The 27,691-nt window shown below is 36.0% G+C and overlaps 3 protein-coding genes across 7 annotated transcripts in view; 2 read left to right on the top strand and 1 right to left on the bottom strand.

The window, feature by feature from the left end:
* Positions 1–550: 550 nt before the first annotated feature.
* mdm4 (MDM4 regulator of p53) lies at positions 551–12,316 on the bottom strand. 3 transcript variants are annotated; one of them, XM_024269950.2, is made up of 11 exons: positions 12,137–12,316; positions 11,152–11,241; positions 10,987–11,061; positions 9,401–9,534; positions 9,252–9,301; positions 8,871–8,935; positions 6,774–6,873; positions 6,534–6,694; positions 4,342–4,539; positions 3,025–3,093; positions 551–2,379 (listed from the first exon to the last, which is right to left on the bottom strand). In XM_024269950.2, exons 2-11 carry the CDS (start codon positions 11,221–11,223, stop codon positions 1,813–1,815), a joined length of 1,491 nt encoding a protein of 496 aa, XP_024125718.1. In that variant the 5' UTR covers positions 11,224–11,241; positions 12,137–12,316; the 3' UTR covers positions 551–1,812. The 3 variants fall into 3 exon arrangements, with proteins under 3 accessions (XP_024125718.1, XP_024125720.1, XP_024125719.1); XM_024269952.2 differs by having other exon boundaries at positions 4,342–4,524; positions 12,137–12,315; XM_024269951.2 differs by lacking the exon at positions 12,137–12,316 and adding an exon at positions 11,855–12,055.
* Positions 12,317–15,305: 2,989 nt separating this feature from the next.
* On the top strand, positions 15,306–24,611 carry vamp3 (vesicle-associated membrane protein 3 (cellubrevin)). The gene is made up of 5 exons (XM_024270651.2): positions 15,306–15,472; positions 21,027–21,105; positions 21,972–22,130; positions 22,335–22,386; positions 22,649–24,611. Coding segments are annotated over exons 1-5 (309 nt in total). The 5' UTR covers positions 15,306–15,470; the 3' UTR covers positions 22,666–24,611.
* Positions 24,612–25,010: 399 nt separating this feature from the next.
* The window catches only part of per3 (period circadian clock 3), a 19,683-nt gene continuing 17,002 nt past the window's right edge, over positions 25,011–27,691 (top strand). For 2 of the 3 annotated variants that reach the window (XM_036211845.1, XM_024269864.2), the window contains exon 1: positions 25,011–25,373. The gene's annotated coding sequence lies outside the window, so the exon portion shown is untranslated. The remainder of the gene's footprint in view (positions 25,374–27,691) is intronic. The other variant, XM_024269866.2, reaches the window with a different exon arrangement.

The raw sequence follows: 27,691 nt of genomic DNA, 5'->3' as shown, positions 1-27,691 counted from the left end.
TGACCGCAGTTGGAAAGGATTGTAAATCAATGAAAGAGCATTTTGATGTTAGCTTTGATTATTTTATCAAGAACTCTGAGAAACCAATGATTGAATGTATTGATCACAGTCAATAAACATTGGAGAATTAGCTAAAAGAGTCTTTGGTGAACTGGAAGGAGAAAGAATCAGGATTTTGGAGGAAGTTCTGTCCATGAAGATCTTCACTTCCTCGTCCAGCTGACATCCGGATCAGAACCATACAACTGAACATTACCCATATTGATGGACATTTTTATGTAGCAGACATGAAGATTTACGCTAGCGAGACACGGAGCTATCATATTCAGACGGGGCGGGGGGTAAGGGGCAGGGCAGCTCTGCTCCAAAAACCACACCCCTAAGAGGAGATTTTGCAAACAGAGGGTTAATTCAGATCAACAAGAAAAATGGCTTTTTAAGACATTAGGTTGTGGGATTTTGGTTAAAAACTTTATAATTAAAACACTACTAGGAACACTATTAAATTAAAAAAAAAACGGTCATAGGGAAACTTAAAGAAGCAACAGCATTTTTACTGCTTAAAATCTTTTATTTGCAACAATTAAATAAAACATTTGAGAATAGTGTCACTAACATCTGTAACTGCAATTATTTAAACCGCTTTTATAATATGCACGAAGGTTTGGGCTATAAGCTGCTTTTGCAATGAAGTTTGATGTTCTGCAATTTTTACACAGCTAATATAGCTCATAAACATGCACTGAGGGCTCCAGGTGCTACAAGGCATGCTGCAAGCACAAATCACAGGTTAGCACTGACTTTCTACTGATTTCACCTGCTGGCAAAAAGCTAAAATGATCAAATGAACCGGATTAGAAAAAGAATATTAGTTTTCTTAAATGAACAGAGCTGCATCTCATGTGCCGAAATGATTTTAAGCAAAAAAGGAATTAACTGCAGCACACTCAATTCAAACAAAAGAGCTGATAACAAAGCAATAGAACCTCAAGGAAAAATAAACCAAAAATAATCATATTCACAAATTTAAGGTCAGTTATGGCAGTGGAACGCTTAAATCAAACTTCTCACCAAGTACTTTGCTGTCCTTTAAAGTTGAGGTACTTTATGTACACTTTCTGTCCATTTCTCAGGAATAACACGTTAATAACAGAGTACAAGAGTAGCTTTTTCTGCTTCAAAGTTGCCCTTTAAAATTAAAAGTTAATTATAAATAAATACATTAAGCAATTTCGTACAATTGAGCCAGAACTCTAACACGAAAGTACAAATTTAACTTACTCCATTAGATTATAAGCAATATAGAACATGAACATCAGCCTGCCTTGAAAGGAAAACTTAAGATAGTTATTATTCTGTTTGACAGGGCGAGAATTTAAGCAAATCCAAATGCATATTACAATAGATAGCTAGAATAGAATTAAATCAGTAATTTAAGAGGAAAATTAAGTCTTTGTAGGTCAAAACTCCCAAACACCAGAAAAAGCAGTGGAAGTGGCACAAAGTAAGACACGAAGGAGAAAAAAAACCTTAAAAAAGTAGAACTGGTAGAACAGAGAAGGGAAAACAGAACCTTCATATAGTTATACTATATTTCCCCATAAATAAATAAATACTACAAACCTTATTTACACGTGGAAGCAAAGCAAATGTTCAATTATGTCCTTTCAAAAATGCCCCTAAACAAGCTTCACAAGTGCTGGATTCTGTTTCTGTACAGTGCACTTTCCTGCCTTCATGTGTGACATATACACAGCTTTATTTATAAATGTGTCGACTCTCTGTGTTAGGTTGAATCTGTTTGCGAGCTTTCTAAAGGATAAATATCTTAATAACTTTCTGAATAATCTTCCCGCATCCCGGACACGGAGCCTGGAACTTGTGAAGCCTCCGCGCACACGGAAAACAAGTAAGCAGGTGGGCGGTGCCTCCATGGATGATATTTCCGTTTCGCGGTCGGACTCGGCACAGCTTGCAGGGCTCCAGGAGCGCCTCGGGTCGGACGTCTTCGAACTCCATTCCCAGACTTTCCTGACTTTCTCCCTCCGAGAGCTGCTCCTCCTTGTGAGAGCCTAAAGACTGCGGCCCTTTGCCTTTGTTTGCAGCCATGGGGGGCAAAGGGCGGTCAGCTGTTGAGTGGGAGGGCAGGATGACGGGGTCGGACACGGTCCTGGTGCAGTCTGGAACGTCGATGCCGGCGTCGCTGTCGTCTTCGTCGTCTTGGGCGCGGGAACTACACGCCGGGATGTCGGGGACCGACAGGGAATGTGCGAGGCGAGGGACGTCTTTGAACCAGTTTTTGCGTAGAGCCCAGCAGCGAACGCAGTATCTCTGAAGAGGCGTGTTGTACTTTTTGCACTCCGTACACTGCCACGCATCCTGAGGGACAAAGCAGGAGGAAAGTCAGGGGTGGGCGTCTTTCAACCCTTAGAACACTCTCGCTGTAAAGAGTTACACCGTCACTTTTGCCGGGAATTTTTATCCAATAAAAAGTATTTGCCGAAAAAAATCTAAATTAGTGCTGCCACAAACGTTTAATAGTCGACTAATCACCGTTTATTTTTTCTGATTAGTCTACTGATCGGGTCATTCACAAACTGGATGTTAACGACACATCTTAACCATCATTAGCTTTAAACTAACTAAAAATAAAGACAATTAAGATGATAGGTGATTAAACTTTCCTCTGTCCTTCGTTAGTTTCTGGGATTAAAACAAGATTAAATCAAATGAGAGAGATAAAGAATATACTTTCATTCAAACTCGTTTTAACAGGTGCCCCACCCTTCAAGATGACGTAACAATTTAATATCAATTTTATATATAAAGGATATGTAGGGTCAAAGGTCACCTGTCAAAAAAGTTTTGTGTAAAGTATATTCCTTATATCTCATCTAAAATAAAGAACTATTTTTCAAAAAAGAGAAAGTTTTGGTCTCACTGATTCAAATATAAACAGGACATTTTTGGTGCTCTAGGGTTTTTAGTAATAAATTAAAAAAAAATCTTTCTAAAACCACAGACCTGTGTGGAGAACTCTATGTCCGTGTCATCGCTCAGACACTGCGAGTCTTCGTCCTGCTCCTCCTGCATCTACAACACAAAGTACAAAACTTCCCAAATGAATTGTTAATTTTTTGGAATTTAAAGAACCTAAAACTCAGTTTTGTCTACTTTTGAATTTACCTCTTTTCTTTTGATTTGAAAGACTACCTACTTGCTTATTTGGTATCGTTTTAATCAGTACAACCTCTCGTTTGTGACACTACGTTTATTTTGTCATTTTACGTTGTTGTATTCACACACTAGACATAAAATAATCCAAAAACAGAAAATTCTGTCTCTAAAAATGGGATTCCTTTTGCTGTGGAAATCCCAAAAATGCTAAATGAACTGTTTTTACAACATAGAATGAAAGTTTTAGATGTAATTTTATAAAAATAACAAGAATAAAATTTGTCAACAAACTAATCAACATTTTTTGGAATGAAAATATTTTTAAAAATTCCAGCCGTAATTCCCAGATTTCTTTGGGCCACATATATAAACAATTTCTGGTGAAAGAGGAACATCTCTCTTAAGTTTTCCTTATTGTGTTTGTGAAAAACCAATAAAAGTTTTTTTTTTTTTAGAAGTTTGATCCAGCTGGATTTCAGGTGTTCTGCTCAGGTGGAATCTGCTCAAAGGTAGACGTGTCTACTCGCCTCCTGCAGCTGCGGTAGGCAGGACTTTTGCTGTGAACCACAAAGTTTGTGCAATTTTTAGACAACATTGGTGTTTGTTCTAGAAAATTACTGTCAGTCTTCATCTAGAAATGAAATGCTGAGCGGTTTCCTCTTTGGATTTCTAACAGCAGACAGTTCCGTTAAGGTGCATTCACAGCAAATGCGATTCGCGCGGCTAATTCGTGTGCCCCGCCCCTCTTTTGGTTTAAGGAAATAGATGGAAGTTCAGGACAAAAACGCTTGCACTGACTACTATTCTACCCACTTTTCGACTTTCACTGTTCACTGAAAAAGTCACGTGCCCAAAGCTGAGTTCCTGATTGGTAGATGCGATGCGGCGACCTGTCAAACTTTAAATATTTAAATTCTGGCCACGCCTCCCAGTTCCCGCCTCGTCACTCAAATCGAGCGACTGCTAGACCTTCATGCCGCGCCCGTGGCTCAAATCACTTTGCGTGACTTCAGATCACCTCATGTCGCATCAGTTCCATTAACTAAATGAAACTTGCCGCCTCCGCCGCACGAATCTTATTCGGTGTGAACGCACCTTTAGGCTCCGCCCCCACAGCGGGTCCTCAGCTCGCCGTTGCAGCCTTCATCTGTAATCATTTCCTACCTCTCTGTCGGCCTTCTCCTCCTTTGCTCCTCCGCAGTCCTCCTCAAAGGAACCTTCTCCTTCTCCTCCACTGCCTTCTTCCACAGCAGCTTCTTTCATCTCCACACTCACTTGTTCGCTCTCGCCCTCCGTAAGGAACCAAAGATCTTCTGTAGTGTCTGACACGATGGCCGTGTCCTCCTCCTGTAACAGAGACAGCTGACACAATCACACACACATTTGTTCAAATTCTTTAACAAGACGATGGAATCAAATATAAAAAACATTTGGCTTAAAGAAATCCAACACGTTTGGTTTTAAATAGACTGTAAAGGTTTGTGAGAACTTTTTTTTTACTTTAGCATCTCCATCCTTTAGAGAACTCTAGAGACTATTTAAAAAAAACTAACCGCTGAAGTAATTCCTGTAATCTTCTGGAGAAAAGAGGTAAAGATTCTCCAGCTCCTTTTTTTACGTTTTTTGGCACGTAAAAACTCAATCACACTTTCAGTAATCTTATCAAAACTAAAGCTCACTCACAACATTACTGCTTTATTTTTGTTATTAATAAATGTTATAGTTTTTTTAAATATTGATCAAAATATGCCTCATAGGAAATGAATGAGAAATATTTCAATTTTTTTATTTTAAGTAGATTATCAACAAGCCTTGAATATACTGATGTCCTATGTTTTAACCTTTATAGTAATTCAAAATATTGTAGCAACATGCTAAAGTTTTTGGCTACTTTGTTAGACTACTGAGGTTTTTTAGGTTAATTTAGGGTTTAGCTTCTATTTTAGCAACAGGCTAACGTTTTTGACTAAGTTAGTTTACTGATGATTTTTAGGCAATTTGGAGTTTAGCTAGTATTTAAGCAATGTGCTAGCTTTATTTGGTTAATTTGGCATCTCCTGGGGTTTTTTAAGCTAATTTGGAGCTTAGCTTCTATTTTAGCAACATGCTAACGTTTTTGACTAATGTAGCTTACCGAGGAATTTAAGGATATTTTGGAGTTTAGCTAGTACTTAAGAAACGTGCTAGCTTTTTTGACTAATTTAGTCTACTAAGGATTTTTAGGCTATTTTGGGGTTTAGCTAGCATTTGAGCAATATCCAAGCTTTTTGGCTAATTTGTTATCTACTGAGGTCTCTTATGCTAATTTAGAGTTTAGCTTCTAATTTAGCAACAAGCTAATGTTTTGGTTAATTTAGCTTACTGAGGTATTTCAGGCTATTATAGAGTTTAGCTAGTATTTAAACAACAAGCGAGCTTTTTTGGCTAATTTGGCATCTACAAAGGTTCTTGGGGCTAATTTGTAATTAAGTTCATATTTAAGCAACACGCTAAATATTTTTGCAAAATTGTCATTTATTAGGAATTTTTAAGCAATTTAAGCTTACCTTAAATTGCTTACCGAGGAATTTAAGTCTATTTTTGAGTTTAGCTAGTACTTAAGAAACGTGCTAGCTTTTTTGACTAATTTAGTTTTCTGGGGATTTTTAGGCTATTTTGGGGTTTAGCTAGTATTTGAGCAATATGCTAACTTTTTTGGCTAATTTGTCATCTACTGAGGTCTCTTATGCTAATTTAGAGTTTAGCTTCTAATTTAGCAACAGGCTAATGTTTTGGTTAATTTAGCTTACTGAGGAATTTTAGACTATTATGGAGTTTAGTAAGTATTTAAGCAACAAGATATTTTTTTGGCTAATTTGGCATCTACAAAGGTTCTTGGGGCTAATTTGGAATTTAGTTCATATTTAAGCAACACGCTAAAAATTTTTGCAAAATTGGCATGTATTAGGAGTTTTTAACCAATTTTACTACATTTTTGCAGAAATTTAGGTAAACTTCAGCACTCTTTTATAGTTATTTAAGGAAACTTCCAGTCTTTCAGCAAATTTAACATTTTGCAAATAGCTTTTGCATTTTCAGCAAATCTCTTTAGCAATTAAAGTAAATTTCATCACCATTTCAGCAAAAAGCTTCACCATCTTCAGTGACTACTTTGAGCAAAAAGCATTCACACTAGCATTATCACAGGTAATGCAACTTTTTTAGCTTTAAAGTAACTTCTTCCATACTCTGAATTAAACACTGTATTATATTTAAAACACTTTTCATCTATGCTTTATTTCTAACTTAGACTGTAAAGAGTGATTTAATTAATAATAAAATAAAACCCTGCAGATTAACATTTTCAAAGTTTTTACCTGGTTTGTATGGATATCAGTGGAACCATTGCTCCTGCGGCTGTAGTTGTTGCGCAGATTACCCAGAAACCACCAGGGGAGGCCAGAGAGATCCCAGTCATCCAGATTGACGTCCAGTTTGGGCCGTTTGCAGGCTGACCGTGGCAGGCCTTCAAGAGACTCTGGAGAGGTTTGCAGACGTCAATTTCTCCAGCTGGTCGACATCGGCATAAAAAATGTGAAACATCAAAGCCGGCTTGCCATCATCTGGCTCGCGCGGTCGTCTCTGTGAGGGTGTCAGCAGGAGAGGCACATCCCTGCTGGCCATCGCTCCTGTTGGGATCACACCTCCTCGGCAAATCTACAGAAAGAGTAGATGTGAAAGAAGCAAGTGAGAACTCAGAGCTGTGACTGGGCACTTGGAGGACTCGCAGCTCCTTCTCATTGTGGCCTCATTGTAAGGAGAGTTTGGAGGGTCATAAAGGACAGGACAATTAGGTATTGCCCCATGAAACGGTTTTGGATACAATTCCCCACTGAACCGAGGGGCCTCTGGTCACATGCAAGATGGCGCCAGAAACAATCTCTAGCCGGAAGTGGAAATTTCACAACTTTAGCCGGTTGTGTAACTGGAAATTTTCCAATCATTATGAATACCTTTTCAAAAATTAAAATTAAAAAACGTATCAGAACTATCAGCTTTAAATCTTTTAAATGTGAATAAACTGTCTAGCAGTTTAGTGTGGAAGATGAACTTCAAATGGGACAAAGAACGTTAATCGTTTATTTGTTTCAAGTCAATATTAACAAAAGTTTAAATTAGTAGAACTACACCCATTTACCTCCAGAGAAAAAGCCAAAATGCAATTTTTTCTTTGTGAATGAGCGGATCACGTAAACTTTACGGTATGTCAAACTGAAAAATGGTCGAAAGCTTAAAGCGGGGGGTTCCGGTCGAGGACTTCCGACTATTCATTTTCGAGCGCCATATTTTTTTTTATCTGTGGCCAGATTCTCTTGACTGAACCTAAAAGCATAAGAAAAATAAAAAGACAGAAAAATGTTCAGTCAGAGAGAAAGAACACCAATTAACATAAATTAAATGTCTTTGATCTAAAATACATTAGATTTAAACTGATGGGAATTACGATTACACTGGTTTTAAATGAAAACTAATTTAACATCCATTGGAAAAAATATCTTCATCAGCAATATGTTTAAATAATGTGGAATCATGTCATAATAAATGTCCAAATTTGTTTCCATGGCATGAGTCAGCAGTAGACTGCTAGAACTTTTAAAAGTAGTACATTTGTAATGATATTGTATTTAGAAAAATAAAACATCAAATCAAAAATTGTATTTAGATCCAAATGGGAATATGTTAACATCCTACTTTGGATTTACAACTAGAAATCTAAAAAAACGTTTTTAGAAATGAGAAAATGATACAGCACACAGGACAGGGTGATTTTTTTCAGAAGTAGATGGGACAGGAAGTAGAATTAAAGAATGAGAAAGGAACCCGGGGATGGGTAATGAGGCTTGTGGCTGATCAGGAACTGAGATCCTCCAGTTTGGAGCAGAGAAGAGAACTCTGAGACAGACAGAGACAGTGACTCTGCCCACCCCATCCACTGGGTGGAGCTGGTGGCTCACAATAAACAGTGCTGTCGATGCCACCAGACCAAACCAATGTTGGGGTTGTACAGAGACGGTGCCACTCTGTACAGATAAACACGAAGACAGCAGACCTCGTTCGGATTCTCCTCAGTGCACACAAGCTGACAGAGGTGGGCGTTACAATCTGAGTTAGCTGGTGCTGCAGCCAGCAGGCCTGTTTGACCCTAAAGCTATGTTTGCTGCAATAAGAGTTCATTCCAATGAAAAATCTTTGTGTTTAGGGGCTCTGCAATCAAAACTCTTGCATTCACGCACTTTTACAACAATTTTGGGCTCTACGTACAAAATGTGCAGCTAGTGAGCGCATTGAAAGTTTAAAAAAAAGGTAGAATTTTGACCAATCAGAGACTCGGATTTGGTAGTGACGAATGGGTTTAAATCACAGAAGTGCCAACAGGTTGAAAATTGATCATGAAGGAGAAATGAATAATTCTGGTTTGTGCCCGGTTAGTCTTTAATGTATCAGAATAGAGCTGTAAAAGAAAAAGCTTGGAGCAAAACAGTACAAAAAAAGAAGCCCCGCCCTCCTAGTCCATTGTGAACACCACAGGCTAAACCTACATTGAAGAACCTGAGCTTAGCAGGTTCAAATGTGTACGCAGCTCTACAGGTTGTGTGCAGTCAGGTGAAAGCTGAGGGTCTCTGTTTCTTCTGAGCACCATGTTTCGGCTTTACCTGACCACGATCCTCCACTCCGCCCTCTATACATTCTCGGCCCACAGAAAGATTCTCTGCAGCGTCTGTATTTCAGATAAAACACAGTAACAGACAAAGGAGACCCCGCCCCCTTTAATTATAGCATCACACCACTCTCCAAGAAGTCCTTGTTAGCCGGTTTGAAGATCAAGCTGGAAAAATTCTGGTGGGGGTTCTGTAAAAATCCTTTTACTTTAAAATGTTGCAAAGTTAAAAAAAAAAAAGCATAACAAATAAGGAAAATGTTCCTGAAACTTTTGATTTAAAAAGCAGATTCCCTTACTGCTTGTTGATTTGGATTTTTCTGGGGAAGAAAAATGTATTTAAAAATATGAATGAATAAAAATAGGAATGACTTACCACTACAATCAAGCACAACCAAGTTCTTCTTTAGCATTTCATACACTGGGCTGCAAAAATAAAAAACTGTAATTTAACTTTTTCATTCAAAACAAAGCTAATTATTGATGCTTTTAAAGGACTGGACTGCTTTGAAAGCAAATAAATACCTTGGATTTTTGACAGAGAAGCTATCAACTTCCAGCAGTTCGCCCAGAGGGTCATCTTGGCAGTGGACGATGTGCTGCCTCTGTTTGTCGTATAGCTGCTTTCCCATGATGTACTGACCCAGGTAGTGCATCACCTGAGAAAATAAAAGGGTAGAAAAAAAGTTTGCCTGATGTTATTTGTGTGCATTTTAAGAGTGACCAAGCACTAAAACTAGTGGAAATTCAGTTTGATCAAGATGCAGATTATAAGTGCATCCAAGACTAAATGTTGTTGTTGGTTGCATTATTTTAAGGGGTATTTGTAAAACCAGGAATGGTTACCAAGTTTCACAGCGAATATTTTAGGCTAAATTTTCAGCATTCAAAACACGTCAAAAGTTTAGCACTAGCTGTCGTCAAAGGCAACTGAAATATTTTTTTGGTTTATAAAATATTTTGGGTTAAAAAGGGCAATATATAGAAAAAATATATTTCTAATCATTTGAGACAGATAAATGATATTTTACAGTCAAATAATATTAATTTTTGGTGTTAAAAACTTTGTTAAAAAGGGGGAACTTATTTTTTGTTCTGCTTGTAAGTCACTGTTGCCATGGGGAATGTTATTCAAGTTACCACACCTGAATGAGTCTCATGAGGTCCTGCACAGACCTGAATGAGTCTCATGAGGTCCTGCACAGATATGTCTGCAAGTTTTAGAAGAAGGAAGCTGTACAGTTTTTCCTCTTGAGGAAAATGGTATATGTATTTCATATCATTTTAAATACTTTGCAGTTTGAGATTATGTTAAAGTTATGTGAAAAGTCTACATGTGCAGGGCTAACGAAGTGTCTATTTTTGGTATATTGTGCACTTTGTGTGCTTTTCTTTATTATTCTCTGTGAGAAGACTTTTAACAATGGTTCATTTAAGTTTTTGTATTTTATTTAATGGTTCTGACTGCACTGTTGGGGCATGAAAAGACGCATGTTGAAGAACTTTCGTGTCCTAATAAATGTCTGTTGAAACGAAGAACCGTTTGTGCCTTTCATCAAGCTCCAGAGGAGTAACACTAGCCTCAGTATTTTAGAAATGATGTGCGAATAGTCACTTCCATATAGTATTCACACATATTTACGTACGACCAAGCACAGAAATTGATGGAAACTCAAGTTGCCCAAACGTAGCATGTGCTGCCAAAATGCACATCGTTGCATTGTCCACACACATGTTAAGTGCGTCCAAGGGTTATGTTGTTGTTGGTCACACATATAACCCTTCCTTTGGGTCTGTGCAGCCAAGAAAAGAGTTCCGCACATATTTAGAAAATTATGTGCGAATAGTCACTTACTTTTGATAAACAAGTTAACCCATTTATAGAATCATTAAAGCCTCTGTTAGGGTCAGTACATGTAATAATACACATCTATTTATAATACAAGTAATATATTTAACTGTACTACAGAGATTAACAAAGTAGGTTTAGCAATAAAAAAAAAATTGTAAAAACTGCATAAAATGCTTTTCACTTTTTAAGTACACTGAGATATAAATAACTGATCGTTGTTTTTTTCTCTCTATGACAAACCTCTCATGAGGCCCCTCACCTCCTTAGGTGTGAAGACATCTTCTTGGGCTCCAGCGACTCGCAGAATCTGGAGGAGAGGAGGTTTTGGTTGAACCTGAAGAGAAAACAATGCTTCTGATTATCAAAAGAACTATATTTGACTTCAAAGAAAAAAGTAAAAAAAAAAAATTCTTAAACCGCAGACCTGATTCCCATCTCCAGGTAGTGTTCTGCATGAAGAGCTTGAAGATGAAGGCTGAGATGAGGAGGAGTTCATAGCAAAGGTTACTTAAATCTAAAAAAAAAAGAACAAAAATGTAAATACATACAACAATAAGAACAACTTTTTAAAATATCAAACTCGAAGCGTTTTACATTTAAAAACAAAACATACACCCCCAAAACTTCTAAAGGAAACTTATAAAATAAACTTAGGGCTTGGCTCTGCTGTGAGGAAAATATGCATGTGTGGATACTGGCAGCTTCTCAAAGTTCAGTAAAAAATGTAATAGAAAATACTATTTTAGTTGAAACAGCCAGCCACAACAAAATAATTATTTTTAAAATGAGCTAAATAATTCCCAAAGATGTTTAGGTCATGGACATAGAAACTTTAAAAGAAACTTTATTGTGACTGATAATTAAACAGTAATCCTTAAGATTTTTTAATGTAATTTTAAGGTAAAATTTTACATTTTTAGCTTTAAAAAGATAACATGTGGTATGAATTTACCATGCTTAAGAGAATTTTTTTAAGTGGTGATTCCTAAAGCTAAACTATAAATACACTTAAATGTCAGCTTAGGTCACCATTACAAAATACCAATAAAGGTACGATTACCAGTCATGTTTAAAAAATATTGGAAAGTCATATAGGAAACCCCAACTGCCAGATGAGCGCGTGTTACCCGTAGCACTATTGCTTTCCCTTTAGAGCCCAGCAGCTAGCGCTGTAAGCTAGTACCTAGCTAAAATAATGGAGACGCCGTTTATGATCTCAAATTGGAGCATAGCTGCACAAACACTACAGTTACTGCTTACAGACGGCTATTCGAGTATTTTTAAATGACCATCAGGTGCCACGTCGATTATCGTAATCAGAAACCGTGAACACGCTAACGACATTGCTACCATTAGCCTATGTATGCGGCTCGTTAATGAGTAAAAATTGATTCAACGATCTATCTTACCGTAAGTGCTGGTATTCCTTCATAGATTTTATATTGTTCCGCACACATCGTTGCCAAAAAATGAAGACCCATAGCATAATAGAGACAGCTACATAGGTGTTTTTGACATCAGCTAACGCTAAGGAACAGGCAGCGGAACTTCAAATTCAAATGGATGCAGCCTCACGACTTCCGAGTACATGGAATTTAAGTAGCGCCCTCTGATGTTGAATTTAGGAATTACATGCATGCATTGGTTTACTGTGGATAAGGACGTTTCTTAAATATATTTCAATTTTATGTATTAAAATAATTTTAATAGTGCTGTTTGATCACCTTGCAACAGTTTTCAACCAGATTTTGAAATGTTTGTTAAGAAGATAAATTAAAAGGGTGAAAATACAACTGTATTTAGTTTTAAAATGTATTTGTACGTTTCTCTTATTTTAACCATTTAACCAACGTTTGTAAAAATAAAAAATACAGTACTTTAATTCTACTTATCAGTTATATTATGACTTAACACTTAACACAAGGAATTGCTACTGTATTATCTTTACATTTGGTGAAATAGTGCCATCTAGTGGACAATGTGTAGGTTGTATAAATCAAAATTCTTCCTCTTACATTTATAATTTATCTTAAATATGTGAAATTATTGGACAAAGTTAGGTTGGATGAAAACATTGATTTCATACATTTTTATCCATTTATACATTTTTTTCTCTGTGTTATGGTGAAGTTGTTTGGAACCCAAACCACCTTTCCTAAACACGTCCAACAAATTCCTCAAAGTCAGTTTCAGGGACCCATACAATTGCACGCTCTGTTCATCACATTTCCACCTGATGCTTGTTTTCCCAGGGGGAATGCTACCGTGACGGAGGTGGGCGTTGAAGCAAATTTATAGGGGCTGAAGGGGTACCAAACCCTCAGCTCTGTGGCAGGTGAGAACTCTGCAGGAAAACCATGGCTACAAAACTACTGACTGCAATGCTGCTGTTTGCCCACATCTGTGAAGGAGGTAAAAAGATAAAATGTCTGTAATGAGGCAGGATGAAGGATGTATCATCAGGAATTGTCACCCTAAAGGTTTTTTTCTGTTGTTTTTGACTGGTAGCTCTGATAAGAAAATCGACTGCCCATAATTTCCTGCACAAAATTCGACAAAGACGCGGATTTGAGTGTTCTCCTGGAGGCTGCAGTGCAGAAGTCAGCGAGGCGGGGGAGCTGGCAGAAGTGGAAGAAGGAAATGTAAGTTGTGGTTTACAAACATAAAACATTCAAACTAATTGTTTCTGTAAATTAAACTGTTAGATCCCGTATTGTCTTTACAAATCACCACGTCATGTAATTTTGATGAGGTTAAATCGAAAGGGCATCAGTTTAACTGTATTTGGCTCAACTAAGTGGGTCACTAATTAATTTATACTTCACTTTAAATTACATCTCAGGTCAATGAAATAATTTCAGTAAAATTTTAAGGGATATGATCAATATTTGGGGTGCATCCTGGGAAAAAAATCTGCACAAATATCAGTAAACGTGTGCAAGTTTCAATAAAAAGTGGGCCTCATCTGTTTGGTCAGAAGGGAGTTGTGTAAAGATGGAGACTGTAACTACATGAAACAGAGACCCCGTCCAAAGAGTGAACTTAAGGGCTGAGAGGCGCCTGGTGACTGTATAAAGAGAGGCACCTCTGTGCTCAATGGGGATAAGGTGTAACCTAGTCAAGCATGTCAGTGAGGCATTTACCAAAGATCCTACACAGCAGGCCTGCAAAGCCATTAACGTTATCTTACTTTATGTACCTCCTGCACATATCGGATAGCCAACTAGAAATGCAACAGAGAAAGCTTCATTGCACACTTATGCACATATATTACTACTACTACTGTGAGTAAATGCTTTCCTGTTTTATTTTAAGTTAATAAGTCGCTAAAAAAATGCCTGTGCATTAACAGGAGAGTCTGAGCTTAATGCAGAATGGAGCTGCTGCCAACAAAGATACAATCACCGTAAGTTATAGCCCAGTTGTTTTATGTTTTAAGAATGTTGAATTATCAAGTGACTTTAAAAAAATCACCTTTTTCCACCAGAAACCAACTGAGGAAGCTGAGGTTTTTGAATCGTCTGGATTGGAGCCAAAACGGAAACCAACTCTGTTTTGAAACTGCCAATAGACAAATCTCAGCCTTGAGAAATATTGCAGCTTTCAATTGCACTTGGTAAATCAAAATAGATTTTTCAACAAGTAAAATAAAAAAAAAAATCACTTTTTTCCGTAAAGCTATTAAAAGGAAATAGGAAGATAATTTTGTAGATAATCATTAAAATCAACAAGCAAAATCTTATTTTGAAGCAAGAATATTTAGAAATTTGATTGTAAACTTTACTGTGTGCAATGAAAACTGGATATATCTGCGCTTAGTCTGTAATTATGACATCTTTTTCAGAGAAATTGAAAATAGACAGTGGTTAGTCTATAATATAACTGAAAATAGATAACTACAGAGGAAAATAAAGAAACATGTATAAACGTGTGTTCCTGAAACTGACAAAGCACCTTCTTTTTTCAAACCAAACTTGTGATGTATATTCTTAATGTCTGTTTTTCAATTCACAAATGATTCATTCAGTTTCTGCTACCTACTTTTTCTATTATATTTTTCTCTAAACATTTTACTAAAAAAACACGCATTAAAACAATTTTTTTGTGAACAACTACAGGCAGCCAGAGGAATTTGTGTTTTTGCCTGTCACATGCTGATCATGAGTTTGTCGTTGCTTTCTCCACACATTACACTCTACAATAAAAGACAGGAAGAAAGAGATTAGAATTTTTATCTGATTATTGATGGAGCTTTGGTCTTAAATATGGATAGTGTACAAATTGATCTGGAGGGCACAATACTTTAAAATGCAATCTAAAAATCTGGCTTTGCTAAACTAAATTAAAAGTTTTACTATTAATATTTTTAAAAAACATTACTTCATTACATGTAAAGAAAGGTTAATCTGATAATTATGTTTATCTGCAGTAGTGTCTGTTTACAATAAAGTCCCTGAAAGTATGTTAACAAGTCTAATTAAATTTTTATGTTATTAATTTTTTTTCTCTCCCAGTTTTTATATAGTTGACGTCATTGCACACCCATTTGTAGCTAGAATTCGGTCAATCTCAAACGGTAATTCTGAACATACACAAGCAACGTCGCCCCCCTTTTGCCATTTGGTGTTTCCCGTTTCCGACGACCCTGAAAGCAGCATTTCAAACGACAGGACTAGCTGTTACGGCGCAGAAAAAAGTATCAAGAAACAGCGACGGTGTTGCTAAAAGAAAATAGTCGCCGTCATGTAAGTTCATAAAGTTGTTTTCGTAGCTTTTGAAATATATCCCACGGAATGTGTGTCGTGTTACCGTTGGTGAAACCGCGAAAAGAGAACGCCCTAAACTTTGCTGCTAGCATGCAACAAGTGCTATTAGCCTAGATCGTTTTTTTTCCTCTGAAAGTAGTGAAAGCTAAGCTAGCTTTAGCAGTCTCGTGCTCCTGCCATTCTGTATTAGTTTTAAACTTTTATCGATTCTTTAGTGCTGGTTAGAAGTTTCTTCAAAATACGAAATGTACTATGAATGGTTGTGTGTTTAGTAAGAGATGATAAGCGATTCAAGTGGTCACATTTGTGTTTCCGTTTAACCGGTTGCTCCGTCAGTCAGTCTTGTTGGCATCGCTTCTAATTAGCTGCGTATATACTTTAGCATAATTCACGAGCTCATAAGGATTCGGATTATTGCAGGTGTGGAGTACAAACGACACATTTACTTTCTTTCTCTTTTCTAAATATATCAATCTTTAATAGTTTTCCTCTGTTTAATATAATCGCTGACGTGTATAAAAACACAAATACGAGCATTTCACAGAATAATCGTTTATAAAAGTCAGATTTGATTGACTTTTTTTGGTGAAAAGAGTTGTGGAAAGATGATTAACTTATCACGAATTTAAAATTTGTCTTCGTTTCAGCAGTAGGAATACTCCGGAAGGAGGTTTAGCAAAAATAAAACATGCTTTTGCATTTGTGTTCATTTAATTTTTTTTTGGATGAAAAACGGAAGGGATTTTTGTAAAAGATCCAATATTTGATAAAGTTAGTGTTTCAAATTGAATTTGAGCGAGAGGAAAACAAGGAGACCATTTTCATATATCAACTTAAATTGTCAGTACATTTTTTTATTTACCCCCCTTCACTTATCATGCTTTGATATAAATAAATAGACATGACAAATGTATAATTTACATATCAAAGCTGAATATGAGTTGCCTTCTAAAAAAAAAAAAAAAGAACATTTTAAAAAAAATAAAGATGAATTTAGATGCAAAAATAATGTTTTTTAAAACTGTTGCTTTTTTTAGGTGGGGGTAAAAAACTGTGTGGGATGGTAAATTCTGGTTTATTTATTCGTTTATTAGACAGGGGCATTTCAAATTAACACATTAAAAATAATTTCTGCAAATGTACCAGACTATTTATTACCATAGTCCCTGGTAAATTTGTCTCTTTAAAAGCTGTGTGAACTTAACAAGAAACAAAACCCCAGATAAACTTGATTGAAAATCAGAGTATTATAATAACATAAAAATGATGATGCAAAATAACTTTGAATGAGCAATAGAAAGTATACTAACAGGTAGAAATCGAATGTAAATAGAACAGTAGTAGTTGATCAAAGTGATAAAAGTGGTTATAAAAAAGACAATGAAACCCCAAAAGCAGCAGAGATAGATTTTGACTGAAGAAAATAACCACAACAGAAATAAATATCCAAATAAATACATAAAATATAATTAAATAAACCACTGGTTCAAACCTGTGGATATGTATGGAGGCATGACTCAATTAAAGTAGATAATTGACATTATGTGGCAGCTTGTCGCATGCGTCATGAGCCGGTTCTTGAGATGTTTTTGAAACAAACTTTCTGATTGCAGTTCTCTAATGCTTTGAGGATCAGAGTTCAATTTCTGTTGATTTTGTTTTATTTCTTTTTGTGTTTATATTTTCATTTATTTACATATATGTACATGTATTTTTACTTATTTGACATAAAAAGATAAACTAGTACATTTTGTCATCCAAAATTACAGCTCAAGTCTTATTTGATCCTAACATCTCTACTGTTTGTGTAGATTTTTTCATTACTTAAATGAATAATTCCCTTCACGTTAATTATTGTCTGAACAAGCAAGTATAAAACTTTTCACCACATTCTGCAGGTGTTAGCTTTATAATGCAGTCTTTAAAATGTAAGATTTCTACAAATAACTTCACCAACATATACATTATGCGTACAGTTACCCTATTAAAAACTTAATCTTTTAAGTATTTCCTGCATCAATGCACATATCATAACTGATGTGGTGTTTTTTAAATGCTCATGACCTCAGATTAACATTTTCCAAACATTAAAACTGTATTGCTCTCTTCTGATAAGTTTGTAGGAATCCTTAAATCAACTGTTTCAATTTATTTACAATCTTTCTAAAAATAAAAAAAGTGGTTCGCTCTGATTACACTTTTAAAAAGCTGTTATTTAGACCCTTATCAGTAAAACTGCCTAAATGTTGCACAAATAAAGGTCATGTTCCTGGAAAAGGGATGAGTTCAGCCATTTCTCATGTTTCAAGTGTTCTCCATCAAGTCACTTTCACTTTTTTTCATTGAGTTGAACAGCTTTTCTTTTTCCAGATCCAATAGTGGATTTCTAGAAAATACGTTAGACAGATCTGTTGATTTTCATTTTGTGCACAAGTAGTTGGTGTTAGAGATTTTTACTATTCATTTTTATTCATGATTTGTTTAAACATTAGTTCCAATTGCTCAGCGACAGGTGTGCCTAACAAGACCTCTCCTCATCACATGACAGAAAAGGAATTATAAATAAAGATGTTTACACATACATTAGATGCTGACACACTCATATTGTTGCTTCAGAGGCAACAAACTGTCTGCGCATGCTCTGACATGATCATATGAGCTCCAAAGTGACTTAACAGAGGCTTGACTTCTGGTGGGAAACTGGAATTACAGATGCAAACAGTAAACAAAAGTTACAGAAGAGAGAAAACAAGGTGGTGGCTTGTAATACTTCCTACAGCATATGCTGTGACAGGAGATGCACATTGTCACCAAAGTCTGCTGGTTTCTCTTTTGACTTCTCTCTCTGTTTTCTTGGGAAAACATAGAATTGCACAAATGAGCAAAACGTTATCAAAAGCCTAGAAATATCGAAAAAAACATGGTTTTGTAATGACACTGTTTACATTAAATGCAAATTATGCGAATAAGCACAAACCAACTCACACAATAAGACATTTTAAAACACAGCAACAAATGTGAACAATACTTTGATTTACAGCAGGAACATTTAGATTTCTGCAACATCACTAGCACTCATCATCATCTATCAAAGGAGATGTTGACGTCTTATTCGGGTCATGGAACGGCAAGCGATGTGGGAGCGGCTACGGATGAAGAGATTATGGGAACTTGTGGTTGATGATTTTACAGAGGAGCTGTGGATTCATTAATTCAACGTGACACGCTTAACTTTTGATGAGCTGTGTGATGCGGTGGAACCTCTTGTGGCGCCTGCCAGTGTAGTATCCAGGTGTTGGTCACGTGCCTCACTTAATTAAAAAAAAGTCTTCCCATTGGAGTTTTGCGAAATATATAAATTTCAATACACCTCAAAAACCACCTCCTCCAAACGCAAAATCTTTTCTTTGATAAATAAAAGTTTTTTTTGTTTTTTTTATTGTCGTGTTTCCATTTGGCAAATTTATGATTGCAAATCCAATTTGTGCAATTTCATAGTCGATGCAAACGCAGGTAATGATTCTATACTGCAGTAACTTTATGCTGCTATGATGCTAATGAGCTGTTCCATGTGTCACCTAAATGTAATTACGGACCAGTTCAATGTCGGACATACTTTTCTCAGAGCGAACTTTAAAATGTGGTGAATAAATACAACACAATTAATTCAAAGCATGTTCTTAAAAAAACCCACATTGTGTTTGCAGCATCTTTGTAACATTACAGAGTTGATGATGTGTTGAATCCCCCCCCCCATTTCCTCATGTGAGCGCTGCATCTTTACTGTAAATGACTGTATTTCAATAATCCAAAACCTCATAATGTTTTCAGTCGGTTTTTGTTATGATTTAATATAAATGTGATCACCTGGAGGCAGAATGAGGAAATCTCTATTAAATCTGTCCTTGTTTTTCCAGCATGCTTTAATTTAATTTTACAGTTAGATGGCAAAAAACATCTTTATACAATTTATATATTACTTTTTTAGATGCAATTTCATTTTTTAACAACAACAAAAAAATAAAAAATAAAGAAACAAATGTTCTTCTCCTCATGTGGGAAGCAGGGTTTTTCTTCCTCAGTGTTGTGCTGTTACACTAAAGAAAACAGAAACAAATTGTTATATTACATTAAACACTTCATTGATGGTGTGAAAACACACAAAGAAAAAGACTTTGATTAGAAATGATTAAAGAAGTTACTTAAGGAAAGGTTCTTAGAAAACAAAAAGCAAAAACAAACTATAAAGTTGTTTTTACCAGATGTTTTAGTTATGTGCCTAAGGTTTTTCTGTGTAAAATATGGTCATAATTTGGACTCAAAATATGTTTGGCTGGTAGATTTTTTTTCCTATCGGTAGATTCAGCCAGTAACTAAAGATTGAATTTTGTTTCCTGTGCGTACGTAGCCATCTTTGCTTGTCCTCCAGACTTACTGAGAGTCGAGTCTGGGAATTTACTCCAAATGATTGACTGGCAGATGATTGCTCAATGCTCAACACACTGAGCTTTGTATCGAGTTCCATCAGAAAACGTCACCTCAGCTATATTTCTAAACTAAATTTAGAGAGAGTGTTACAAATTTTAGAGGCAAAACATGAATTTACAGTTATTTAAAAATATACTTTGTCACCTTTTTTTTTTTTCAAAACAAAACCTCAATTTTTTCCATTTTATGTTGATGTACCTGAACAAACTGTTTTGTGGAAACACTGGAAAGGATCGTCTTTTTTCCACATGACTCTCTGTCATGCCCACATCGATTTATGTGAATGAGTGGCTGTATTATTGCAGGAATGGATTTAGAATCTGTGGAAAATTCCCCTTTTGTTACGTAAAGCAATATGAAATTGGACTCAAGCGTGAACTTGCCTGTTTTGTTCTCCACTCTTTTGTTGATGTATTGACAAGTGCGCTGCAGATTGTAGTTCACATTAGTGTTAAAAGTATTTACTAAAACTGATATATTCATAAAATTGTAAAAAAAAAAAAATCTTATCTTGAGAAATGTAGTTTTAAAAGATGTCTGCAGTCGATGTGTAAAATTATAGAAGTAATGAAGGAAATATGTTTAAAAGTCCCCCTACAATGAAAATCCGTTTTTGTGAGTTTTTGACATGTATGTGAGACATTTTTCATATACAAATACTGTCCAGGACAGATGCACCACTCAGCTCCGCTCAGCTCCAAAAGCCACGCCCCCTCAGAGAATATTTTTCAGACGGAAGCTTCAGATTAACAGGAAAAATGGCTTTTTAAGACATTTAGGTTGTGAGATTTTGGTTAAAAACCTCATAATCATAATTAAAACACCGCTGAGAACTTTTTTTAAATAAAAAAAATTGTCATAGGGGGACTTTAATGAAGCCCTACAGAAGATCCACTGTTCACTGATTTTAGAAATCTTTAGAAAAAATACCTTTAATATTCAAGATACAGATTGAGTATTTTGGAAATGAATGATTTGTAACACATTTCTGTTAAAAAAAAAAAACTTAAAAATAAAAATGTCATCTATATGTTTGTTAAATCAGGTCAAATCTTGGTCCAGAAGGCTCTGGGGCAGCGTCAAGCAACAAGCGTCTGCAGCAGACGCAGGCCCAGGTGGATGAGGTAAGATGCATTTTTGTCTCATCCATAGAATGTGTTAATGTGTGTGTCTCTATAAAATGAATTTTCATTCTTCCATTTTCTAAACCCACTTAATCCACTCGGGGTCATTGGGTTGCTGGAGCCTTTCCCAGTAGCTGTTGGGCAAAGGTGGAGTACATCCTGGACAGTTCTCTGATTCATACGCACACACAATCACAAGCTGGGATGTACATTCATTCACACGTGCACATCCCAGTCAGGATTTGAATCTTGTGAGGCGAGAGTGCTAGCCAATACACTACATTGCCCTCATTCTATTTCCAGTAAGTTAAATACCCCCTCCTACCTCCATAGATGTTTGCTGCATTCTTCACCCCACACATGTTAGGAGGTATTTCATGAAAACTTTCCAGTTGTTGAAGAGATCTGAACGTCTTGTTGCTGTTTTCTCATTTGCATGAGTTTAAGGTTACCAAAACCTTAGCTTGAGTTTGTAGCATAGTGTCAACTAGCTGCCAGATATTTATGTAATCACCACCTTCATGGTTATGTAAGGCATGCATGCGTCTCCTGTTCTCTGCTGCACTGAGCGCTGGCAGTAGGCTTTGTAAATCAATGGAACATATGGGTCATGTTCATATAGACACAGAAAGGACATGAGTGCTTGTCAGATACTTAATTATTATTATTATTACGTCTGTTTGTTGTTGTTGCTACTGTTGAAGCATCAGGTTATACACTCAGCATCAAACAGTGAATCATCCCAAAATCTATTTTTCTGTTCTCTGGAGTTGAAAATTCTTTTTTTTTCTTGCATAACATTCTGTTCATCAAAAGTGAAACCACATCAAGCTGTTTTTTTTGTTTTCTTTGTCCATTATTCATAGGTGGTGGATATTATGCGTGTTAATGTGGACAAAGTGCTGGAGCGTGATCAGAAACTGTCAGAACTGGATGACAGAGCAGACGCTCTGCAAGCTGGAGCTTCCCAGTTTGAGACCAGTGCTGCGAAGCTGAAGAGGAAATACTGGTGGAAGAACTGCAAGGTAACTCTTCTCAGTTTGGACTCCAAGTGGCCAACTGTACCACACACAAACAAACCACTATTTGATTTTTTTATGAAGAAACAATAATACATTTTTTGACTTTACAACATAACAATTAAATGACAAAGAGAATTTGTTTGACGAATGATCTGTTTTTCTTAATATATTTAATTTATGTGGCATTCAATGATCCTCTACCTGCAGATGTGGGCCATCCTGATAGCTGTCATAGTCATCATCATCATCGTCATTATTAGTGAGTATCAAGACATTGATTAAAAAAGTCTGTATTTTTAATATTTTTATGTCAGCAAATTAAACGGATCTGTAAAATCAACATATTTTTTAAGTTATTCTTGATTGTTTTTCTGTGACATTTTTTTTTTTTTCCCCCAACGAAGAAAATAATTTTTACTGACATTTTGGGACAATATTTTCTTTTACCATTTAAATATTTACAAAGACACATTTTGTCTTTGCAAATGCATTGTTCTAACTTTTTTCCCCTATGTTTGTAGTTTGGAGCAGCACGTAAACCAGCAGCGGATGAGACGTGGAGGCAACGATGAAGACGAGAAGCGGGGCAGTGTGTAAACGTCTTGCCTCCTAAATCACAAAGATTATATCACATTAGTGGCTGCTGACCTCCACATGAATTACCTGCAGGGGTCTTCATTCCTCGTCCTGGATCGTTTTGAGTTTATGTTTGTGTATTAAGAGTTGAGGGTTGCCAAAGTTCTGAACGCACCACAGAAGACATCAGAAATGTTCAAATAAATTACTGCACCACATTCCAAAACAAACTGCCAGAAAAGTTACAGAAAATTAAATAACCTTTTACTCTATACATACACACACATAGATTTCAACGTCAAGGCTAGAATGAAGGGTATTGTTGTAAACTTAACTCAGTATATATTTACATTTTCACGTTTTATTAACACCATTGTATAACATTTGGGAGGCTAAACAAGTTGCCTACAAAAATGTTCTGCTAGCGCTTTGGGCTAATTTTCTCACCAGTTTAAAGGCATTTACCTGCAGTGCTTCGAGGTTCCCTCTCATTTTAAAGATATTATCATCTTTGTATATGGTTTCAGTTCAGAAAAAGCTATATCTAATCCTTTTTTTTTACCCCCACACATTTTAAAAAGAAAGACAGCTTCAGCTTCATTTGGACAGAACTCCCTTTGCTGTACAGCTAGTTGTGTTTCAATGAGTGCCTGCATGCCGAGACCAAACAGCCTGACTCACAGCAGAAACTGCCTCAAAATAACAACTCTTCACATGACAAATGTAAAATCTGTTTGATATTCTCTAGATTGTATCAAATCATTTTCATTGTGTGACTGTAGAGGCATAACAGTGTAGCTTTTAGCTTTTTATATTATTCTCATTGCATAATGATGAAGAACTGCCAAAAATACAGCCATATTCTAACTACTGCCATGAAAAACCTGGTGCCTTTAAATGATCTGACTGTTGAGATTCACATGTGGAGCCTTGCATTAATTAACTAAAGTAAACTTGGGTTTTTGGAAGAAATATTTGTAATATTACATTTTTACTATTCAGTTGCTTTCATTTTTCACCAACTGCCAACAAATCTGACTTTTTTTTTCTTCTTTGTGGGAACTGATGTTGCTACTAATGTTTTGTATTTGTTATATATTATCTTAATAAATAAAAATCCATGAACAAAAAAAACATGAAACCTGCATAAAAAGTCAAACAAGTTCATCGAAAAGTTATTAAATACAAAGTTACTGAAGTGTAATATGATTCTGGGCTTACACGACACACTTCAGGATAACTCTGTGCTGTTATGAGTCTATTGGAGGACGGTCTGTAATACAAACATATCTTCTGTCCAAACAGACAAGTGGGCTTACAAATATTGGAAACATCTCGCTGCTACTGAAGCCTTCAGTTCAGCATTCATACAGACTTCCATTTTTCAAAGTGGTCTTTTTGTATCACCGTCTCATTCAGATGTTTGTCTTGAACCTATAAAAATCTATTGAACTCAGATATGTTCAAAAGTTTTCCCATCAGCGATAATTACAGATATGGTGCCTTTTCGACCCATGTTTGGGTATTAATTCTTACACCAACACTGGATTTTGTTTTGTATATTCATTTTACAATGTTGATGTTTTGATGGATTTTTAGAGCATCTAGCTTTGTAGTTGTTTCACCTTCACTTTGATTGCTTTGTGTTTTCCTTGTTTCTATCAAATATAGATGAACTGCAGCCTTAAATAAAATCTGTAGACCAATGAAATGCTCATGGGGGCCTTTTTAACCACGGGCCACCTGTTATTTAATCTGCTACTTCCCCCTTTTAATAATAAATTAACGTTTAACTCAAAAGCTTTGCCAATGTATACTCTACTGGGAATATATGTGGAAAAAAAGTGCAATTTTCTTCTGTGGCCTAAATTGCCTGTTTGAATAAAACTTAATGAAGTCATTTCAAAATTGTTTTTGTCTGTTATTTCTCTTTTTAAAATAAAGGTTGTATCTCTTCTAATTATATATATATTTCATTTTTGTTATTTGGAGTATAATAATAAAGAAATGTCACCTAGCTTGTAGGTTTATGATTCAGACTTTACAAATAAAAGTTAATTCATTTAGATGAAGTTCAGTAGATGGTCTGAAAAACAAAAAACTGGCAAACACTGAAATCTTTCAGTATTAGTTATGAAACTGTTAATAAAAAAGTTTTTCTATCTTTTTGAAGTTTATATTTATTTTATGTGTTTTTTATTTTTTACATTTTTATTTACTTTTTCATTTTTTATTTCTTTATTTTAATAAATATGTATTGATCTCCTTTGCAAACCGCTCAAAGTGGCGGCTCCGTTCATTATTATGCATTTGCAGGGGCGTGGACGCGGACTCATCTGGGTTGGTGCCTGCTCAGTTTGCATGTTTTCACCCTGTTGTGTAACATGGGGATCCACGTGAACCGCCAACAACCGTGCGGATAAGCACGCCCACTGCAATACCCTCCATCCAATCGGACGGTAGATGCAAATCTGGCCTGCCCAATCAACGTAGAGTGGGCGGACTTAATGCGATGCCGAACTCACGTTGCATGAATGTGTCAAACGATTCGGAATGGATGACGTTTTCTCTGGTGGAAACTAAAAGACAGTAATTGTTTTTGATTCAGTCCGGGACGCCGCTTTGTGGAATTGTGTATTTTGAAGCAAAGACCAACTTGGACTAAAACAGGTAAACACTTTAACTCTTTAAAATGTATTTTGAAGTGTCTTTCGTGAGTTGCTCTTGCTAACTCCACGAGCTGGCTAACAACTAACCCCGTGTTGTTAGCAATATAGCATTGAATATAAACAAACAAAGTTCAAGCTTCTTAGTTTACATCTTACCACGAACCCCATCTTGCTATTATTCAACGTACTGCAGTAAATAAATGGGGAATAACAATCGTTAGTTTGTGATGCTAAAATGTTAGCTAACTAACATGTCTGCCGTAAGGAGACGGGGGCTAAACCCAGTCAAGCTAGCGAAACGGCAACACGCTGTTTACTCAAAATTGCAGCTATTTAACAAAGCTTACAAAATAGTTTGTGCCACTGAACTATATTCAATATATTCTATAACCCTGTCTTATGCTAACCAAATACGATGTGTAAATAATGTTTTATTTATTTATGTACGGAAGGGAGGGGGCGTGTCGTTTTTCACTTGCAGTATAATGCTGTGCATACGTGCATTATTTTAGCAAACGAAATAAGGTTTTTCCCGCGATTATTAGAGTACGTCTTATGCTGCACGTTCAGTGCCAAGTGTTTTGTGTTTAAAGGGGTTAGTGGGTTCATGGTGGGAGGGATTTGTGTCCCGTCAAATGGGTGTCAGAGTTGTTTTCAGCCGTTACTGGTTGTAGGCTGCTGAGATTGGATTTTTTTTTTCTCTCTCCTCTTTTCGATTACATCATGTAAACTGGGCATTAGTGTCTGTATCTTTGCTGGACCTCTTTTTACACTGACCTCCAGATGCACCTGTTGTGTTTAACCTTACTCTACTCTGTCTTGTGTAGGCTATTTTACTTTAGATATAATTGAAAGGTTGCTATAAATTAATAAACTTGAATCATTAAGAGTACATCTGATGATATTGAGATTAAATTTCTTCTACTTAATTCATGAAAAGAATAGAAAAAAATGAATTTGACAGCTTGTTATAAAAACCCACTCCAATAAATATAATTTTGGTGTTTTTAGCATGTTCTAGAGCAGGGGTGTCGAACTCAATCGCACAAGGGGCCAAAATCCAAAACTCATCTTAGGTTGTGGGCCAAACAGGAGAAACAATTGAACACTCCAAAAATACATTTTTAAAACCTTAAAACCATAACATTTTAACATAATTATGAACTTGATATATAGCATTGCCTGTGATAATGCTAGTGTGAATGCTGTAAGCTGAATTTGACTGTTGAAGATGCTAGAGCTGATAGCTGAAGATGCTGAAATTGATAGCTGATGGCTGAAAACGCTGTTGTTGATAGCTGAAATCACTGAAGCTGATAGCTGAAAACGCTGTTGTTGGTAGCTGAAATCACTGAAGCTGATAGCCAGGTGAAATTAGCTAAATGCCAAATTAGCCTTAAAAAATAAGAAAAAAAACTTAGGTTAGCCAAAACAGCTAGCATGTAGCTGAAACAATAGCTAGACTTTAAAATAGCCTAAAAAAAAAACAGAAAAAAAGCCTACATTAGCCAAAACAGCTAGTGTGTAAATATTAGCCTAACTCCAAAACAGCCTTAAAAGCTTTTTTTAAAAAGCCTAAATTAGCCAAAACAGATAGTAAGTAGCTGAAATATTAGCTAAACTCCAAAATAGCCTAAAAAAAAATCTTAGTAAATGCCAAAATATTCCAAAAAGCTAGCAGAATGCCAATTTTTAAAACTGTAACTTTTAACATAATTAGGAATTAAACCAGGCAGGAATATTATTCCAGAATAAATCAACTTAAACCTTTAAATAATTTTCAATATTTTATTCTCCATAAAAATATATTTTGTCAAAATTATAAAAGTTAAAAAGTAAGCGCAAGATAACATCGGGCCAGTAATAATAAAATAAAATGATCTGGAGGGCCGGATAGAATTACCCGGAGGGTTGGATCCGGCCCCCGGGCCTCGACTTTGACACGTGTTCTAGAGGCATTTAGTTTAAGTATTTATTCAAATCGTTGTGAATCAATAGGAAACCTTAAAATGCATTTATGTAGGTTCTACATCCGGTGGGCTTCAAGCTCCCTGGTCCACTCCATTCTGATTCATCCACTGGCACACAAATGTACCTACAAATGTCAAAACTGTACGGCTGGACTGCTCTGATATTGCCCGCCATTTTTGTTGCACCGCCAATGTTAGGGTTTGAGGGGCTTTAAGCTAGCAGGAGGAAATGTTATCAAAAGGGTGATGGGAAATGAGTGTGGCTTACTCAACATGAGCAGTCTCACCCACAACTCAGTGGCAAATTTCTAATAAAATCCTGCTGCTCTGCATAAACTATGTAAAAAAA

This window comes from Oryzias melastigma, linkage group LG5, assembly GCF_002922805.2.
Source record: "Oryzias melastigma strain HK-1 linkage group LG5, ASM292280v2, whole genome shotgun sequence".
Taxonomy (NCBI): domain Eukaryota; kingdom Metazoa; phylum Chordata; class Actinopteri; order Beloniformes; family Adrianichthyidae; genus Oryzias; species Oryzias melastigma.
This window is presented reverse-complemented; position numbering and strand designations above follow the sequence as displayed.

Bases quoted from the DNA above. Each gene is read 5' to 3' on its own strand.
- mdm4 (XM_024269950.2), bottom strand. From the start codon at position 11,223: ATGAACTCCTCCTCATCTCAGCCTTCATCTTCAAGCTCTTCATGCAGA. The intron at 9,302-9,400 runs GTATTTATTTGC...TTATTTTTGCAG, and splicing joins TTCTCTGTCAAAAATCCAAG to CCCAGTGTATGAAATGCTAA. The intron at 3,094-4,341 runs GTAGGAAATGAT...TTTGTGTTGTAG, and splicing joins AGGAGAAGGCCGACAGAGAG to ATGCAGGAGGAGCAGGACGA.
- vamp3 (XM_024270651.2), top strand. The intron at 21,106-21,971 runs GTAAGATGCATT...CATTATTCATAG, and splicing joins CGCAGGCCCAGGTGGATGAG to GTGGTGGATATTATGCGTGT. The intron at 22,131-22,334 runs GTAACTCTTCTC...CTCTACCTGCAG, and splicing joins ACTGGTGGAAGAACTGCAAG to ATGTGGGCCATCCTGATAGC.